This window comes from Gopherus flavomarginatus, chromosome 24 (genome assembly GCF_025201925.1).
Source record: "Gopherus flavomarginatus isolate rGopFla2 chromosome 24, rGopFla2.mat.asm, whole genome shotgun sequence".
Classification (NCBI taxonomy): Eukaryota; Metazoa; Chordata; order Testudines; family Testudinidae; genus Gopherus; species Gopherus flavomarginatus.
The window spans coordinates 600478-617939 of NC_066640.1; the positions used below are offsets into that span (position 1 = coordinate 600478).

The window sequence follows — 17462 nt, forward strand, 5'->3', positions numbered from 1 at the left end:
AACGCTGTCTACAACAGTGCCATGAGAAGGCCTGATCTCACTTTTGGGTAACATTGTAAACAAGAAGCAGGCAGCATTATCTCCTGAAAATGTAAACAAATTTGTTTGTCTGAGTGACTGGCTGAACAAGAAGTAAGGCTGAGTGGACTTGTAGCCGCTAAAGTTTTGCATTCTTTTATTTTTGAATGCAGTTATTTTTTGTAAATAATTCTACCTTTGTAAATTCAACTTTCATGATAAATAGATTACACCACAGTACAGTATGAGGGGAATTGAAAAATACTATTTCTTTTGTTTTTTACAGCACAAATATTTGTAATAAAAAATAAATATAAAGGGAGCACTGTACACTTTGTATTCTGTGTTGTAATTGAAATCAATATATTTGAAAATGTAGAAAACATCCAAAAATATTTAAATAAATGGTATTCTATTATTAACAGTGTGATTAATCACGCAAGTAATCATGATTCATTTTTTTAATCACTTGACAGCTCTATTTTATATGTATAGTTGGGATTATGTTTTCCAATGTGCATCACTTTGCATTTATCCACATTGAATTTCAGCTGCCATTTTGTTGCACAGTCACCAGTTTAGTGAGATCCCTTTGTAATGCTTTGCAGTCAGTTTTGTATTATAATTTTGTATTGTTGGCAAACTTTGCCATCTTACTGTTTACCCCTTTTTTCAGACCATTTATGAATATGTTGAGCAGGATTAGTTCCAATACAGACTCTCCACTGGGAAAAACTCACCATTTATTTTAAAAGATGTCTGTTTGTCTCTAACCACTTCTTTTTCTCTGTTATTTGTCTGTGTTGGCATTTTTTTGGTCTTCTTACTTTTTTTTTTTTAATTTGAGGGTATACATTTAGTTTGAGCCTCTATTATGATATTTTTAAAAAGTTTCCATGCAGCTTGCAGGTATTTCACTGTTGTGACTGTTGCTTTTAATTTCCATTTAACTAGCCTCCTCATTTTTATGTAGTTCCCCTTTTTGAGGTTAAATGCTACTGTGGTATGTTTCTTTGGTGTTTTCCCCCCTACTAAGATGTTAAATTTGATTACATTTTGATTGCTATTACTGAGTGGTTCAGTAATAATCACCTTTTGGACCAGATCCTGTGCTCCACTTAGGACTAAATCAAGAATTGCTTCTCCCCTTGTGGGTTCCACAACAAGCCTCTCCAAGAAGCAGTCATTAATAATGTCTGGAAATGTTATTTCTGCATCCCAGCCTGAGGTGACATGTTCCCAGTCAATATGGGGATAGTTGATATTCCCCATTATTATTGTGTTTTCTGTTTTTGTAGCCTCTCTAAGCCCCCTAAGTGTTCACAGTCACTGTCACCATCCTGGTCAGGTGGTTGATAGTATATTCCTACTGCAATACTCTTACTACTGAGGCACAGAATTTCTATCCATAGAGATTCTATGGTACATTTGGAGTCATTTAAGATTTTTATTATATTTGACTCTATGCTTTCTTTCACATATGGTGCCACTCCCCTACCAGTGGAACCTACTCTATCACTCCTATATATTTTGTACCCTGGTATTAACATGTCCCATTGATTATCATTCCACCAAGTTTCTGTGATACCTATCATGTCAATATCCTCTTTTAATACCAGGCACTCTAGTTCACCCATCTTACTATTTAGACTTTTGCATTTGTATACAAACCCTTATAAAATCTGACAATATTTAGTTGTCTGCCTTCATGTGATGCAAGAAAGCTTATACTAACATCTGTTAGTCTATAAGGTGCCACAGGACTCTTTGTCACTTTTTACAGATCCAGACTAACATAGCTACCCCTCTGATATCTTCTGTTTCATTTGACTGTTTCTCTTTGGTTCCTACCTGACTTTATCAACTTCTGTCCTCTCCTCTTTACTAGGTTATGAAGTATCCCATTTAATAAATCCTTCCCTAAGGGATGTGCCTGTCTGAATTGTGGCCGCCTCGCCTGTCAGCTTTCCCCAGTCCTTAGTTTAGAAACTATTTATGACCTTTTTAATTTGTTTAGGTGGAACCCAGCTTTCCTGAATAGGCTCTGCCTTTCCCAAATAGGCTCTGCCTTTCCCCCCAGTTCCTAATAAAACTAAATCCATTCTTTCAACACCATCATCTGCTCCACACATTGAGACTTTGAAATTCTGTCCGTCTAGATGGCCCTGTATGTGGAACTGGAAGCATTTCAGAGAATGCTCCCATGGAGGTCCTGGACTTCAGTCTCTTACCTAGCAGCTTAAATTTGGCCTCCAGGACCTCTCTCCTGCCTTTCTCTATGTCAATGGTACCTACATGTACAGCGACCACTGGCATCTCCCCAGCACTGCACATAAGTCTGTCTAGGTGTCGAGAGATCTGCAGCTTTCACACCCTTGAGGCAATTCACCAGGCGGTTCTCCTGCTCATCACAAACCCAACTGCTTATATTTCTAATAGTTTAATCCCCCATTATATTACCTGTCTTTTCCTAGATTTCAGAGTAGCAGCCATGTTAGCCTGTATCCGCAAAAAGAACAGGAGTACTTACAGCACCTTAGAGACTAACAAATTTATTTGAGCATAAGCTTTCATGGGCTACAGCCCACTTCATCGGATGCATAGAATGGAACATATACATATATATGCAATACAGAGAACATGAAAAGGTGGGAGTTGTCCTACCAACTCTAAGAAGCTAATTAATTAAGAGAAAAAAACGTTTGTAGTGATAATCGAGATGTCCCATTACAGACAGTTTGACAAGAGATGTGAGAATACTTAAAATGGGAAAATAGAGTCAATGTGTGTAATGGCTCAGCCTTTCTCAGTCTCTATTCATGCCTAAGTTGATAGTGTCTAATTTGCATATTAATTCAAGTTCAGCAGTTTCTCATTGGAGTCTGTTTTTGAAGCTTTTCTGTTGCAAAATTGCCACCTTTATGTCTGTTACTGAGTGGCCAGAGAGGTTGAAGTATTCTCCTACTGGTTTTTAAATATTATGATTCCTGTTGTCAGATTTGTGTCTGTTTATTCTTTTGCATAGAGACTGTCCGGTTTGGCCAACGTACTTGGCAGACGTGCAGGGGAACGAGCCCCTGATGGCATGGCTGATGGGATTAGGTCCTTTAATGATGTCATTTGAATAGATATGCGGACAGAGTTGGCATTGGGCTTTGTTGCAAGGATAGGTTCCTCACAGGTCTTGGGAGACAGACCTGTCCTTGCTTACAGATAGCCCCCCAACCTGAAGCAAATACTCACCAGCAACCACACACCACACCACAGAAACACTAACCCAGGAACCTACCCTTGCAACAGCCTTTGATTTAATGCTTTGTAGGCAGATAGAATAATATCAAGCAGGTAAACTGAGGTGCATATTGTATTCATAAAAATAATACAGATATGTCCCTCGTTCTCCTCGTCCAGTCATACTGAATCTCTTTAATCATGCTTGGGAAGAGAATAAGGAGCTTCTCACAAAATACCCTGAGGCTAAGAGATCCTCACCGGGAGGAGCTGCAAATAGTAGAGGTGAGAGAAACAATGCAAAGGGGAGATTGAAAATAGGGTCAGCAACTAGATCTCTCTGAAATACGCCTGGGGAAAAATAATCTGAGGCAGCCCCTTTTCTGCCACAGACACAGGGACACTTGGGAAGCAGGAGCTGCTGAGAAAAACTAGGGCCTTACTCTCCCCTGCCCTGTAACTTGTGCAGTCTTTACACCAATGCAAGGTAGAAACGTAGGACTGGAAAGGACCCCAAGAGGTCTTCTAGTCCAGTCCCCTGCACTCATGGCAGGACTGAGTATTATCTAGACCAGGGGTTCTCAAACTGAGGGTTGGCACCCCTCGGGGACGCGAGGTTATTATATGGGGGTCGTGAGCTGTCAGCCTGCACCTCAACCCCAGCTTTGCATCCAGCATTTATAATGGTGTTAAATATATAAAAAAATGTTTTTAATTTCTAGAGGGGGTCGCACTCAGAGGCTTGCTATGTGAAAGGGGTCACCAGTATAAAAGTTTTGAGAACTACTGATCTAGACCATCCCTAACAGGTGTTGTCCAACCTGCTCTTAAAAATCTCCAATGATGGAGATTCCACAACCTCCCTAGGCAATTTATTCCAGTGCTTAACCACCCTGACAGGAAGATTTTCCTAATGTCCAACCTAAACCGCCCTTGCTGCAGTTTAAACCCATTGCTTCCTGCCCTAGTCTCAGAAGCTAAGCAGAACAATTTGTAGCAGCAGTGAAGTCCTACTATTCTGATGTGGTAGCAATTTACACTCACTTCACACTCACTTTGCCCTGGTGTAAATGGTTATACAAGGCACAGACACACAAGAAACTAGCTAATAGGCTTAGAGCTGACAGTGAATTAGACATGAATTTGCACTAAGACATGGCTACAAAAAGCCCAGTGCAGTTTGATGCTGTATGATACAATGGCATCATGTCTCTGTGCATGGAAATCGTAGTGCCTTTCTCGATGACTCTGGTGTGATGCGCCTGGAATGTTGCCTTCACTTTGGTGCATCCTGCTATCAGAAAGGCAGTGATGAAATGGAGGGAGTTCAAGTGGGCTGGTTGGAACCCCCAAATTCCAATTCCACAGGAAATTCAAAATTTTTAAAAAAATTGTTCCACATTAGAATGAAAACTCACAATTCTGACATTTTCCATGGAGCAGGAGGAGTCCAGAATTTTCGTTTAAAAAAATTGAAATGACATTCTGTGTCAACTTTTTCTAAACAAAATTGATGAGACTCCCTGAACTGCCTGTAGCTCTGTCTGCCTGCCAGGGGAGAGTGGGAGCCACTGAGAAGCAAGGAGCTTGTAAGTGATTGATGAGATAGAGAAAGGCACCATTTGCGCTGAATATTGGAGGTGGACAATGAGATGTATCAAGCAGGGGAACTCATCTTGCAGGAAGCAATGGAAACTGCATAGCTTGGGACACTTAAAATTGGACTATGCCAGAGAATGGAGATGGAGAGGATGGTTTGGTCTTTTCCTTCTCTAACTTTGATGATCCTAGGACCCTATCCATAGCTGCATAAAACCTAGCTCACACAGACCAGCGTACCAGGGCCACGAGCTGCCACTTGGGAGCACAGCCACGTTTAAATGTTTCAAGAAGTAGGACTGAGTGGACTTGTAGGCTCTAAAGTTTTACATTGTTTTATTTTTGGGACTAGAGCGCTTTCTTGCTTGGCATCATCTGGAAGGGCGCAGAATAACCTGAAAGAAGACTTAGTGCTATTGGCATTGAGCTTTTACTAACCTTGACTATCCCAACTAGAGACAGCGCTTAACCATGAGTATAAGGCAATGGGCCTGCTCACCTGGCTCTCAGCCAGATGGCAGCATAACCTCCTGTTTTTATTTGCTGCAGGAACATGTTCCCGCCGAACCTAATAGAAGCCTGCTTCAAACAGGTACGGACACCGGTTCCCCGTGCCTGCTTCTTTCTGCCCACCACTCTGATTGTCCTTTATGCCTGTGCAGAACAGTCTGCACTCTGAACTGCCCCTTTCTGGAGATGCAGCCCCAGGGATGGGTTTAGGCCACCTTTGCACCTCCCAGAGTGCACTGCTCCAACAAGCACTGCAGCCCCCAGTATAAATTAGAGCAGCTCCCAGGCATCCTTGCCCAGTCGCCTATAGATTGGTCAGCAGCCGGAATTGCTGGAGCACAGACTGATCTGGCCACCACCCTTCTTGCTCTTGGCTTGCTCCTCTCAGGGATCTGCCAGGGAGCAGTGTGGGGCCTTATATGCCAGCCCTGTGCTGTCTGTGAACAAGGGGAGGTCCCTCAGGGCTTTATAGTACCTGTGCATTCAGGAGCAGTATAAAAGGCCCATAACAGGAGCCCAACTATCTGGCCCAACGGTGTCAGTTGGATGTAAAATGAAACGAAATGAGATTCCCCACTCACAGTCCTAGCCATTGCACCATCCCCTGCTGAGCTGTAGAAGAAACTTCTTTCCCTGAGCGCAGGTAGCACAGCATCTGGGTCATTTGGTAAGCTGGTCCCATTCAAACAGTATGTGTTTTAATACAGCCAAATGCAAAGTCAGACATCTAGGAACAGGGACTGCAGGCCATGCCTACAGAATGGGGAGCCGGATCTTGTATCCAGTGACTCTGGAAAGGGTCTAGGGGTCATAGTGGACAAGCCACGGAACACAAGCTCCCGGTGTAATGCTGTGGCAGGAAGAGCTAATGCGACCCTTGGATGGATAAAGAGGGGTGCAGTGAATAAGAATTGGGAGATATTTCTACCTGTGTAAACAGCAGTGGTGAGACTGGCCCTGGAATGCTGTGTCCAGGTCTGGGATCCACATTTTTAAAAGGATGTTTTAAAAATTGAGAGGATGCAGAAAAAATCCTCGCAAATCATTTGAGGCTTGGAGAAAATGCCTGACAGTGAGAGACTTAAAGAGTTTGATCAGCTACCCAGGGAAAAGGTAGATTCTCATCTCTTTATGTCTTCAGATCCAGACCGGAATCTTTCTGGAAATTTTGCATTGGCTAAACCCGAGTTATTGGGCTCAACAGGGGAAACTGAGTGAAATGTAAGGACCTGTGCTATACAGGAGGTCAGGCCTGATGATCTAATAGTCCCTTATAGCCTTACACTCTATGATCTAAACGTCTATGAATCCTTGCATTGAGCTAGGTAATTAGACAGGCCCAAACAGTTGTCAGCCAAGTCACTGGGAGTTCAGGCTCAGGCCCTTTATGCTGCTCAGCAGCTGTGGAGAAGTGCAGGGTTATCGTACAGAGGCTTGTGGGCACAGCTGATAATAGTGTATCATTTCAGTACAAGACGCAGTACAGCACCAGGGTCTTCACCAGAACCATCCTTCACAGCAGCAATGTCACAGCAGGGACCACTGCCAACTCACAGGCTTCCATGCCCGAGAATGTCACCGGCACCCTGGAGAACGTCACACGCACCCTTAGGAGCCTGCAGGAAGTGCTGAGCTTTGAGGAAACCATCCCCATCCCCGGCTCAGCCAACGGGGTGAATGCGCTGGGCCTGGTGGTGTTCTCCGTGTGTTTTGGCCTGGTGATTGGCAGCATGAAGCAGAAGGGACGGGCCCTGCAGGAGTTCTTCAACTGCCTCAACGAAGCCATCATGAGGCTGGTGGCCATTATCATCTGGTGAGGAGCAGGGTGGGTGGGGCAAGGAGACCTGATGAGAGATGGGGGTAATTTTAAAGGTGACATGCATGGGGAAAAACAAATGTGTATGGGCCCCATTTTGCTCCTTAGTGCTGGAGGGAGAAGCCTGGATGGGATTTTCATTCACAAGCGTGTGTTGGATTTTGTTTGTTGTTTTTATCATAGATATATCAGGGATGCCAGGACATGACCTCCTTAATGCTGCTTGAGGGCTCCTTGGAGGACTAGAGAGCTGGAGTGGGGGGTCGCTAAGCCATTACCTAAAGGGCCAGGCTGCGAGTGTGGCACACACAGAGATTTCCTCCCAGCTGTTTTCCAGGAGCTTTAGTTAATGTTGAATGGTATTGGGCCAAGTACCAAACCCTGTGGAACCCCACTAGAAACATCCCATTCAGTGAATCCCCACTGACAATTACTTTTTGAGATCTGCCCATTAACCAGTTTTTAATCAATTGAACATGTGCTCTGTTCAGATCGTATAGTGCTAATTTTTAATTAGAATATCATGTGATACTAACTCAAATGTCTTACCAAAGTTTAAGTATATTATATCTATGCAGTTATTTTTATCAACCAACCTTGTAATCACTTCAGAGAATGAAATCAGTTTTATTTGACAAGATGTATTTTCCATAAAACTATGTTGACTGGAATTAATTGTATTCCTATTCTTGGATTCTTTGTTGATTGAATCCTGTATCAGTTTTTCCATTATTTTGCCTTCATGTAAGGCTAACTGGCCAGTAGTTACCCAGGTCATCCCACTTGCCTTTTTTGAATATTGGCAGAGCATTAGCACTCTTCCATCAGTAACATCAGCAGGCCAGAAATATCCTCAGCCAGCTCTTTAAGCACTCTTGGGTTCAAGTTAACTGAGCCTGCTAATTTAAAAATATTTATCTCTGGTAGATATTAACATCCTCCTAATTTACTAATCAGGTTGAAAGCACTTCATCATCCCTGTGTGATATGAGTACATCATCCTGCCTCTTTCCAAATACAGAATAGAAATACTTATTGAACCGGAGCAGCAGAGCAATGGGTGTAGGGGACTAGAGCTCCCTCAAGGGAAATATTTTGGGGGAGGGGCTTATGTATGTATGTATGTATGTATGTCCCTTCTAGTGTTTTCCCCCACAATATCTCATGGAAATGACAGTGGGATTGGGAGGAGGGGCTGGAACATTCTATGAGATCAGATCAGCCACAAGGAGCAGGTAGGAACACCAGTCCTGTGTCTGCCTTCCAGCCACTGTGGGTCCTGGTGGGGACACTTGGCCCAGAGAGGGGCAGGAACATATGTGCCAGCTGTCAGAGTAGGGTGAGAGATGGGAGGAGCACAGGGCACTGGGCACCAGCTGCCAAGGAACTGTTGTAGTAATGCCAGTAGGAACTGCTGGGACACCCTTTCCCAGCCTGTTGCCAGCTGCCCCTCTCTCATCCATCCCCCCACCAATTCTCAGTAGCTCAATCTCACTCCCCCTACTATCCATCTGCTGCACGCCCATTCACAGCAAGCTTCCGTACTGAATCCTTCTGCCTTTGTGTATCATTATTAACATGTTTACCATGTCCATCTAGTAATGGGCCTATACCATTACTTGGAGTGATTTTTTACCTAATATATTTAAATTTCTTCTTAACATAAGAACAGCAATACTGAGTCAGACCAATAGTCCATCTAGCCCTGGATCTCGTCTTCTGACTGTGGCCAATGCCAGATGCTTCAAAGGGAAGGAACAGAACAGGGCCTTATTGAGTGATCCATCCCCTGTTGTCCAGTCCCAGCTTCTGGCAGTCAGAGGCTTAGGGACACTCAGAGCATGAGGTTCTTGTGTTATGTGAAGGGATAAATAAAGCTTCCTTATCCACTTTCACTACACCAGTCATGATTTTTTTAGACTCCTACTGTATCCCTCCTTAGTGGTCTCATTTCCAAGCTGAACAGTTCCAGTAATTTTAATCCCTCCTCATATGGAAGTTGTTCCAGCCTTTAATCATTTTTATTGCCCTTCTGTGTATCTTTTCCAATTCCAATATATCTTTTTTGAAATGGGGCAACCAGAACTGCATTCAAGGTGATGGCCTATCATGGATTTGTATAGTGGCAATGTGATATTTTCTGACTTTTTTATCTATCCCTTTCCTCGTAGTTCCTAACATTCTGTTAGATTTTTTGACTGCCACTGCATATTGAGTGAATGTTTTCAGAGAACTATTCACAATGACTCCAAGATCTCTTTCTTGAGTGGTAACAGCTAATTTAGACCTCATAATTTTATATGTATAGTTGGGATTAGATTTTCCAGTGTGCATCACTTTGCATTTATCAACATTGATTTTATCTGCCATTTTGTTACCCAATCACCCAGTTTTGTGAGATCCCTTTGTAACGCTTCACAGTCACCTTTGGGCTTAACTATTTTGAGTAATTTTGTATTGTCTGCAAATTTTGCCACTTACCTGTTTACCCGCTTTTCCAGATCAATTATGAATATGTTGAACAACTCTGGTCCCAGTACAGATTCCTGGGGCACACTGCTATTTACCTCTTCGTTCTGAAAACCATATATTCCTATCCTTTGTTTCCTATCTTTTAACCAGTTATTGATCCATGAGAGAACTTTCCTTCTTACTCCATGACAGCTTACTCTGTTTAAGAACTTTGGGGAGGGACCTTGTCAAAGGCTTTCTGAAAGTCAAAGTGCACTCTGTGCACTGGATCACCCTTGTCCACATGCTTGTTGACTCCCTCAAACAATTCTCAGAGATTGATGAGGCACAATTTCCTTTTACAAAAACCATGTTGTCAAGTATTGGGGGTAGCTGTGTTAGTCTGTATCCACAAAAACAACAAGGAGTCCAGTGGCACCTTAAAGTCTAACAGATTTATTTGGTGGGTAAAAAACCTCACTTCTTCAGATGCATAGAGTGAAGATTACAGATGCAGGCATTATATAATGACACATGAAGAGAAAGGAGTTCCCTCACTAGTGGAGAACCAGTTTTTACAAGGCCAATTTGATCAGGGTGGATGTAGTCCACTTGCAATAATAAATGAGGAGGTGTCAATTCCAAGAGAGGCAAAGCTGCTTTTGTAATGAGCCAGCCACTACCAGTCCCTATTCAAGCCCAAATTAATGATGTTAAATTTGCAAATGAATTGTAGTTCTTCAGTTTCTCTTTGAAGTCTGTTTCTGAAGTGTTTTTGTTCAAGTATAGCTACTTTTAAATCTGTTATAGAATGTCCAGGGAGATTGAAGTGTTCTCCTACTGGCTTTTCTTTGTTACCATTCCTGATGTCCAATTTGTGTTGATTTATTCTTTTACATAGAGACTGTCCGTTTTGGCCAATGTACATGGTACAAGGGCATTGCTGGCATATGATGGCCTATATAACATTAGTAGACGTGTAGGTGAATGAGCCCTTGATGGTGTGGCTGATGTGGTTGGGTCCTTTGATGGTGTCGCTAGAGTGGATATGGGGACAGAGTAGGCAACGAGGTTTGTTACAGGAATTGGTTCCTTGTTGGTTCCATGTTGACTCTTGCTCAACAAATTGTGTTATTTTATGTGTCTGATAATTCCGTTCTTTACTGTAGTTTCAACTAATTTGCCTGGTACTGAAGTTAGGTTTACCAACCTGTATTTGTCAGGAGCACCCCTGGAGCGTTTTCAAAAAATGCGTCACATTAGCTACCCTCCAGACATCTGGTAGAGGCTAATTTAAGCAATAGATTACATACTAGAGTTCTGCAATTTCACATTTGAGTTCCTTCAGAACTCTTGGGTGAATACCATCTGGACCTGGTAACTTATTACTGGTTAATTTAACAATTTGATCCAAAACCTTCTCTACTGACACCGCAATCTGCCACAGTTCCTCAGATATGTCACCTAATAAGAATGGCTCAGGTGTGGGAATCTCCCTACCATCTTCACAGTGAAGACCGATACAAAGAATTCATTTAGCGTCTCCGCAATGGCCTTATCTTTCTTCAGTGCTCCTTTAGCACCTCGATTGTCCAGTGACCCCCGTGATTGTCCTTAGCCCTGCCAGCCATGGATTTTATCCTGATGTCTTTACTTTCCTGTAAGGGTCCAATGCTGGGGCTCGTCCCTCTCAGGCGCGGCGGGGAGCCAGGGCGCCTCGCTACACAGCAGCAATCTGTCCAGGGCTCAGACCCTTCAGCGGGGCTGAGCAAACAAACAGTTTCTAAGCAAATCAGAGTCCCGGCCCTTCAACAGGGGCTGGGCGGACACAGAGTCTGTAAGGCCGGCCCTGAAGCAGAGTCTCTAAGCCCGGCCCTGGGGCAGGGTGAGGCAACAAACAGTTCGGGCTCAGGCCTTTCAGCAGGGCTGAGCAAATACAGAGTCTCTAAGCCCGGCCCTGGAGCAGAGCGGGGCAACAAACATCGGTAAGGGTCAGACCCTCAGGCAGGGGCTGAACAGCGAGTTAAAAAGTACAGAAGGCTTCCTCAGGCCAGGGGGAGGGGGAGTCTGCCACCCTTGGAAGGGTGGCAGGGGAGACGCAGGCCCTCCCACTCCACGGCGTCCTGGCCTGGGGCCCTGGCAGCGGCAAAGATTCGCTGCAGTCAGTGGGGATCCTGGCCGCAACACACTGACATGGGTTCAGGGTCCCCTGGAGCCAGACTGGGGTCGGCTTCCCCCGGGCCACTTCCAGTCTCCCCCTCTCTAGGTACCTGTCTCTCGCCGGGTTCGTCTGGTGGGTCCTAGACCATGGGTTCCTCTGGATACCGGGCGCAGGGAAGCTCAGGCCGCTCCTCTGGGTACCGGGCGCGGGGAAGCTCAGGCGGCTCCTCTGGGTACCGGGCGCGGGGAAGCTCAGGCAGCTCCTCTGGGTACCGGGCGCGGGGAAGCTCAGGCAGCTCCTCCGGGTACCGGGCGCGGGGAAGCTCAGGCAGCTCCTCCGGATACCGGGCGCGGGGAAGCTCAGGCAGCTCCTCTGGATACCGGGCGCAGGGAAGCTCAGGCAGCTCCTCCGGGTACCGGGCGGGGGGAAGCTCAGGCAGCTCCTCCGGGTACCGGGCGCAGGGAAGCTCAGGCAGCTCCTCCGGGTACCGGGCGGGGGGAAGCTCAGGCAGCTCCTCCGGGTACCGGGCGCGGGGAAGCTCAGGCAGCTCCTCTGGATACCGGCCACAGGGGAGCTCAGGCAGCTCCTCTGGATACCGGCCATAGGAGAGCTCAGGCCACTCCTCTGGATACCGGGCGCAGGGAAGCTCAGGCAGCTCCTCTGGGTACCGGGCGCGGGGAAGCTCAGGCAGCTCCTCTGGATACCGGGCGCAGGGAAGCTCAGGCAGCTCCTCTGGGTACCGGGCGCGGGGAAGCTCAGGCAGCTCCTCTGGATACCGGGCGCAGGGGAGCTCAGGCAGCTCCTCTGGGTACCGGGCGTGGGGAAGCTCAGGCAGCTCCTCTGGATACCGGGCGCAGGGAAGCTCAGGCAGCTCCTCTGGATACCGGGCGCAGGGGAGCTCAGGCAGCTCCTCTGGGTACCGGGCATAGGGGAGCTCAGGCAGCTCCTCTGGATACCGGGCGCAGGGGAGCTCAGGCAGCTCCTCTGGGTACCGGGCGGGGGGAAGCTCAGGCAGCTCCTCTGGGTACCGGGCGCAGGGGAGCTCAGGCAGCTCCTGTGGGTACCGGGCGCGGGGAAGCTCAGGCAGCTCCTCCGGGTACCGGGCGGGGGGAAGCTCAGGCAGCTCCTCTGGGTACCGGGCGCAGGGGAGCTCAGGCAGCTCCTGTGGGTACCGGGCGCGGGGAAGCTCAGGCAGCTCCTCCGGATACCGGGCGCGGGGAAGCTCAGGCAGCTCCTCCGGGTACCGGGCGCAGGGAAGCTCAGGCCGCTCCTCTGGGTACCGGGCGCGGGGAAGCTCAGGCAGCTCCTCTGGGTACCGGGCGCGGGGGAGCTCAGGCAGCTCCTCCGGGTACCGGGCGCGGGGGAGCTCAGGCAGCTCCTCCGGGTACCGGGCGCGGGGAAGCTCAGGCAGCTCCTCCGGGTACCGGGCGCGGGGAAGCTCAGGCAGCTCCTCTGGGTACCGGGCGCGGGGAAGCTCAGGCAGCTCCTCCGGATACCGGGCGCGGGGAAGCTCAGGCAGCTCCTCCGGGTACCGGGCGCGGGGAAGCTCAGGCAGCTCCTCCGGGTACCGGGCGCGGGGAAGCTCAGGCAGCTCCTCTGGATACCGGGCGCGGGGAAGCTCAGGCAGCTCCTCTGGATACCGGGCGCGGGGAAGCTCAGGCAGCTCCTCTGGGTACCGGGCGCGGGGGAGCTCAGGCAGCTCCTCCGGGTACCGGGCGTAGGGAAGCTCAGGCAGCTCCTCCGGATACCGGGCGTAGGGAAGCTCAAGCAGCTCCTCCGGATACCGGGCGTAGGGAAGCTCAGGCAGCTCCTCTGGGTACCGGGCATAGGGGAGCTCAGGCAGCTCCTCTGGGTACCGGGCATAGGGGAGCTCAGGCAGTTCCTCTGGGTACCGGGCGCGGGGGAGCTCAGGCATCTCCTCCGGGTACCGGGCGCGGGGGAGCTCAGGCAGCTCCTCCGGGTACCGGGCGCGGGGGAGCTCAGGCAGCTCCTGTGGGTACCGGGCGCGGGGAAGCTCAGGCAGCTCCTCTGGGTACCGGGCGCGGGGAAGCTCAGGCAGCTCCTCTGGGTACCGGGCGCGGGGGAGCTCAGGCAGCTCCTCCGGGTACCGGGCGCAGGGGAGCTCAGGCAGCTCCTGTGGGTACCGGGCGCGGGGAAGCTCAGGCAGCTCCTCCGGGTACCGGGCGCGGGGAAGCTCAGGCAGCTCCTCTGGGTACCGGGCGCGGGGGAGCTCAGGCAGCTCCTCCGGGTACCGGGCGTAGGGAAGCTCAGGCAGCTCCTCCGGATACCGGGCGTAGGGAAGCTCAAGCAGCTCCTCTGGGTACCGGGCATAGGGGAGCTCAGGCAGCTCCTCTGGGTACCGGGCATAGGGGAGCTCAGGCAGCTCCTCTGGGTACCGGGCGCGGGGGAGCTCAGGCAGCTCCTCCGGGTACCGGGCGCGGGGGAGCTCAGGCAGCTCCTGTGGGTACCGGGCGCAGGGAAGCTCAGGCGACTCCTCTGGATACCGGACGCGGGGAAGCTCAGGCAGCTCCTCTGGGTACCGGGCGCGGGGGAGCTCAGGCCGCTCCTCTGGGTACCGGGCGCGGGGAAGCTCAGGCAGCTCCTCTGGGTACCGGGCGTGGGGAAGCTCAGGCAGCTCCTCCGGGTACCGGGCGCGGGGAAGCTCAGGCCGCTCCTCTGGGTACCGGGCGCGGGGGAGCTCAGGCAGCTCCTCTGGGTACCGGGCGCAGGGGAGCTCAGGCCGCTCCTCTGGGTACCGGGCGTAGGGAAGCTCAGGCAGCTCCTCTGGGTACCGGGCGCGGGGAAGCTCAGGCCGCTCCTCCGGGTACCGGGCGCGGGGAAGCTCAGGCCGCTCCTCTGGGTACCGGGCGCGGGGAAGCTCAGGCAGCTCCTCTGGATACCGAGCTCAGGGCAGGCTGGGCCCGGTGGGAGCTCAAGCACCAGCATCTGTCCCCTCCGGCGGCCTGCGCCTAACTGAGCGCTGGGGCCAGGCCTTTATACTTCCTGTCCCGACTCTTAACTTCTGGGGGCGGGGACTGGCAGCGGTGGCTCCGCCCACCTCGGCACCTGTTCTGGCTCATCCTTCTCAGGCGCAGCGGGGAGCCAGGGCGCCTCGCTACATTTCCTTATTAATTTTGTACTCTTTGTTGTATTTATCTATTCTCCTTTTTTCCAGTTGTTCTATTATGCTTTTCTGTTTCTAATTGCTGTCTTCACTTCCCCACTGAACCATGGATGGCCTTTTTAGTGCCGTCCGAGGGGGGGCAAGTGGGGCAATTTGCCCCAGATCCCGCAGGGGCCCCCACGAGAGTTTTTTGGGGCTCCCGGAGTGGGATCCTTCACTCGCTCCGGGATCCCCGGAAAACTCTTATGGGGCCCAGACCCCCGGAGCTTCTTCAGTGGCAATTCGGCGGCGGGGGGTCCTTCCGCCCCGGGACCCGCCGCCGACTTGCCCCGAAGACCCGCGGTAGGGGGTCCTTCCACCCTGGGACCTGCCACCGAAGTGCCTCAAAGACCCATGGCGGGGGGTACTTCTGCCCCGGGACCCGCCGCTGAAGTGCCCCGAAGACCCTTGGCGGGGGGTCCTTCCACCCCAGGACCCACCGCCGAAGTGCTGGGTCTTCAGCGGCATTTTGGTGGCGGAGGCCTCCGCTGCGGGTCTTCGGGGCACTTTGGTGGCAGGTCCTGGAGCAGAAGGACCCCCCGCCGATTAATTACCGCTGAAGCGGGGTCCCCCTGCCACCGAAGACCCCAGGTCCCCTGAATCCTCTGGGCGGCTCTGGGCCTTTTGGCCAAAGTTGTCCTCTTTCGTGTGGAATTGTGGCTTTGGGGCATCTAATTAACACTTCTTGGAGAACTCACCATTGTAATCCACATTGTTCTGTCTACATTTTTCCTCACAGTCAATTTTGCTCAGACATTTTCCTCAGTGTTGGGGAATTAGGCCCTTTGAAGTATGTATATTACTGGCTGGGCCTGTCCTCTGTTTACCTGTATTGAATGTAACCGGGTCATGATCACTGGTCATTAGACAATCACCAGCTCCCAGCCCTGTGATTAATTAATCTGTATCCAGTATAGCATTCCTTCATGTTTGATGCAATACCTTTTGTGTTAGAAAATTATCTATATTTTTTAGAACTCTAACAATGTTTTACTGCTGGCTGAATGCAACCTCCAGTGTATGTCTCCCAGATTGAAGTCTCTCATAACAACACAATTTTTCTGAACACACATTACGGACAGAAGTAACTCATGCTGTTCTCTGATTCAGTGGTCTGGGCTTTGCTAATAGCACTTTGATCCATAGGCATACAAGATCCTTGGGTCTGAGCTGTCGATACCTCTAACACGGGTAATGGCATCTTCTGCCCACTGAGATCTTCCTAAACAGGTTATAAGCAGTGATTTTAACATTCCAGTCATGTGAATTGTCCCGCCAAGTTTCAATAATACCAATCAGATCGAATTTCTTCTCTATCAATGAGAATTTCCAGTTCCTCTTGCTTGGTACCCAGACTCTTAGCTTTGGCATTAAAACAACTGAAAAATTTCTTCTCTTCTCATTCTTTGCCACATCAGTTCAATTTATTCCCAGCGTACTGCATTTGAGTTTGTACCACATTTGCCTTCTTAGTATCCGTGTTGCTAGCTTAATGTCCTCCTGGCTGCTCCAGCTAGTCTCCAAGAACGTTTCTTTGGATGAATGGGCCACTTCACGCCTCTCAGCCATCTGTGCTGCAGGTTGATGTGCTGAGCCTCTTCCCCAAACACTAAGATCAGATTTGGGGCAGGGACTCTGCATCTCCAATCTTCTGCCTCCAGCTGGTTCATGCACTCCTCTCAACCTCCCCTACCCCCCCAGCTTCTTTCCTCCTTTCTCATAGGCCCTCCAAGCTTACCAGGGCATGAAGTGGGGAGAAGGAGAGTGGCGCTGGTGGGTAGTGTCCGGAGCAGTGGGTGGGCTCAGAGCAGCAGGGGATGTCAGATTGCAATGGGCATAGTGCAGAGAATGTTGGATATGGAGCGGCATCAGAGCAGTGCGGGGGAGTCTGAACAATTGCAGGGAATGTGGGGTTTTGGAGTTGTCAGGGTATTAGAACAGTGCGTGGAAGTGTGGGGAGAAAAGGAGGGAGTCAGAGCTGTGCAGAAAGGGATGCTGGGTAGGTTTTGTCAGTCTCCCAAAACTCTCTCATCCATTCCCCCCTAAATTTATCCACCTCTTCAAAAAAAGTCCCCACTGACTCCATGCTAGTCCCTGCACTGCTGCTGCATCCTTACTCCTGCACCCACAGCTCCTCAATGTGGGTCCTGTGCTGACACCTGCCTCTTTTTGCGAAGGAGGGCAAAGCAGGGTGTGCTGGAGAGGCAGAGACAGGAGGTGATACAGGGGCCGTGAAGGGACTAATATGGAGCAGCATATTCAGTGGCCAGGATAATCATTGCCAAGGAGTCAGAGACAGTGAAGAGGGTGGGAGTACATGGGGGTGCAGAGAGAATATTCTTCGAGTGCTTGCTCATATCGATTCCAATTAGGTGTGTGTGCGCCACGTGCACATTCGTCGGAAGATTTTTACCCTAGCAACACTTGGAGGGTTGACTGAGGCTCCCCCTGGAGTGGCACCGCCATGGTGCTGGATATAGGCCCCTGCCGACTCAGTGCCCCTTCAGTTCCTT

At 49.6% G+C, this 17462-nt stretch overlaps 1 protein-coding gene across 4 annotated transcripts in view; it reads left to right on the forward strand.

The window, feature by feature from the left end:
* LOC127040023 (excitatory amino acid transporter 1-like) overlaps nucleotides 1–17462 on the forward strand; it is a 257902-nt gene that overhangs the window by 218866 nt on the left and 21574 nt on the right. For 3 of the 4 annotated variants that reach the window (XM_050933758.1, XM_050933756.1, XM_050933757.1), the window contains 2 exons: nucleotides 5398–5440; nucleotides 6828–7171. The exons of the other annotated variant lie outside the window; for it this stretch is intronic. In XM_050933758.1, the coding sequence (XP_050789715.1) occupies nucleotides 5398–5440; nucleotides 6828–7171 (387 nt within the window). The remainder of the gene's footprint in view (nucleotides 1–5397; nucleotides 5441–6827; nucleotides 7172–17462) is intronic. 4 annotated transcript variants of the gene reach the window in all.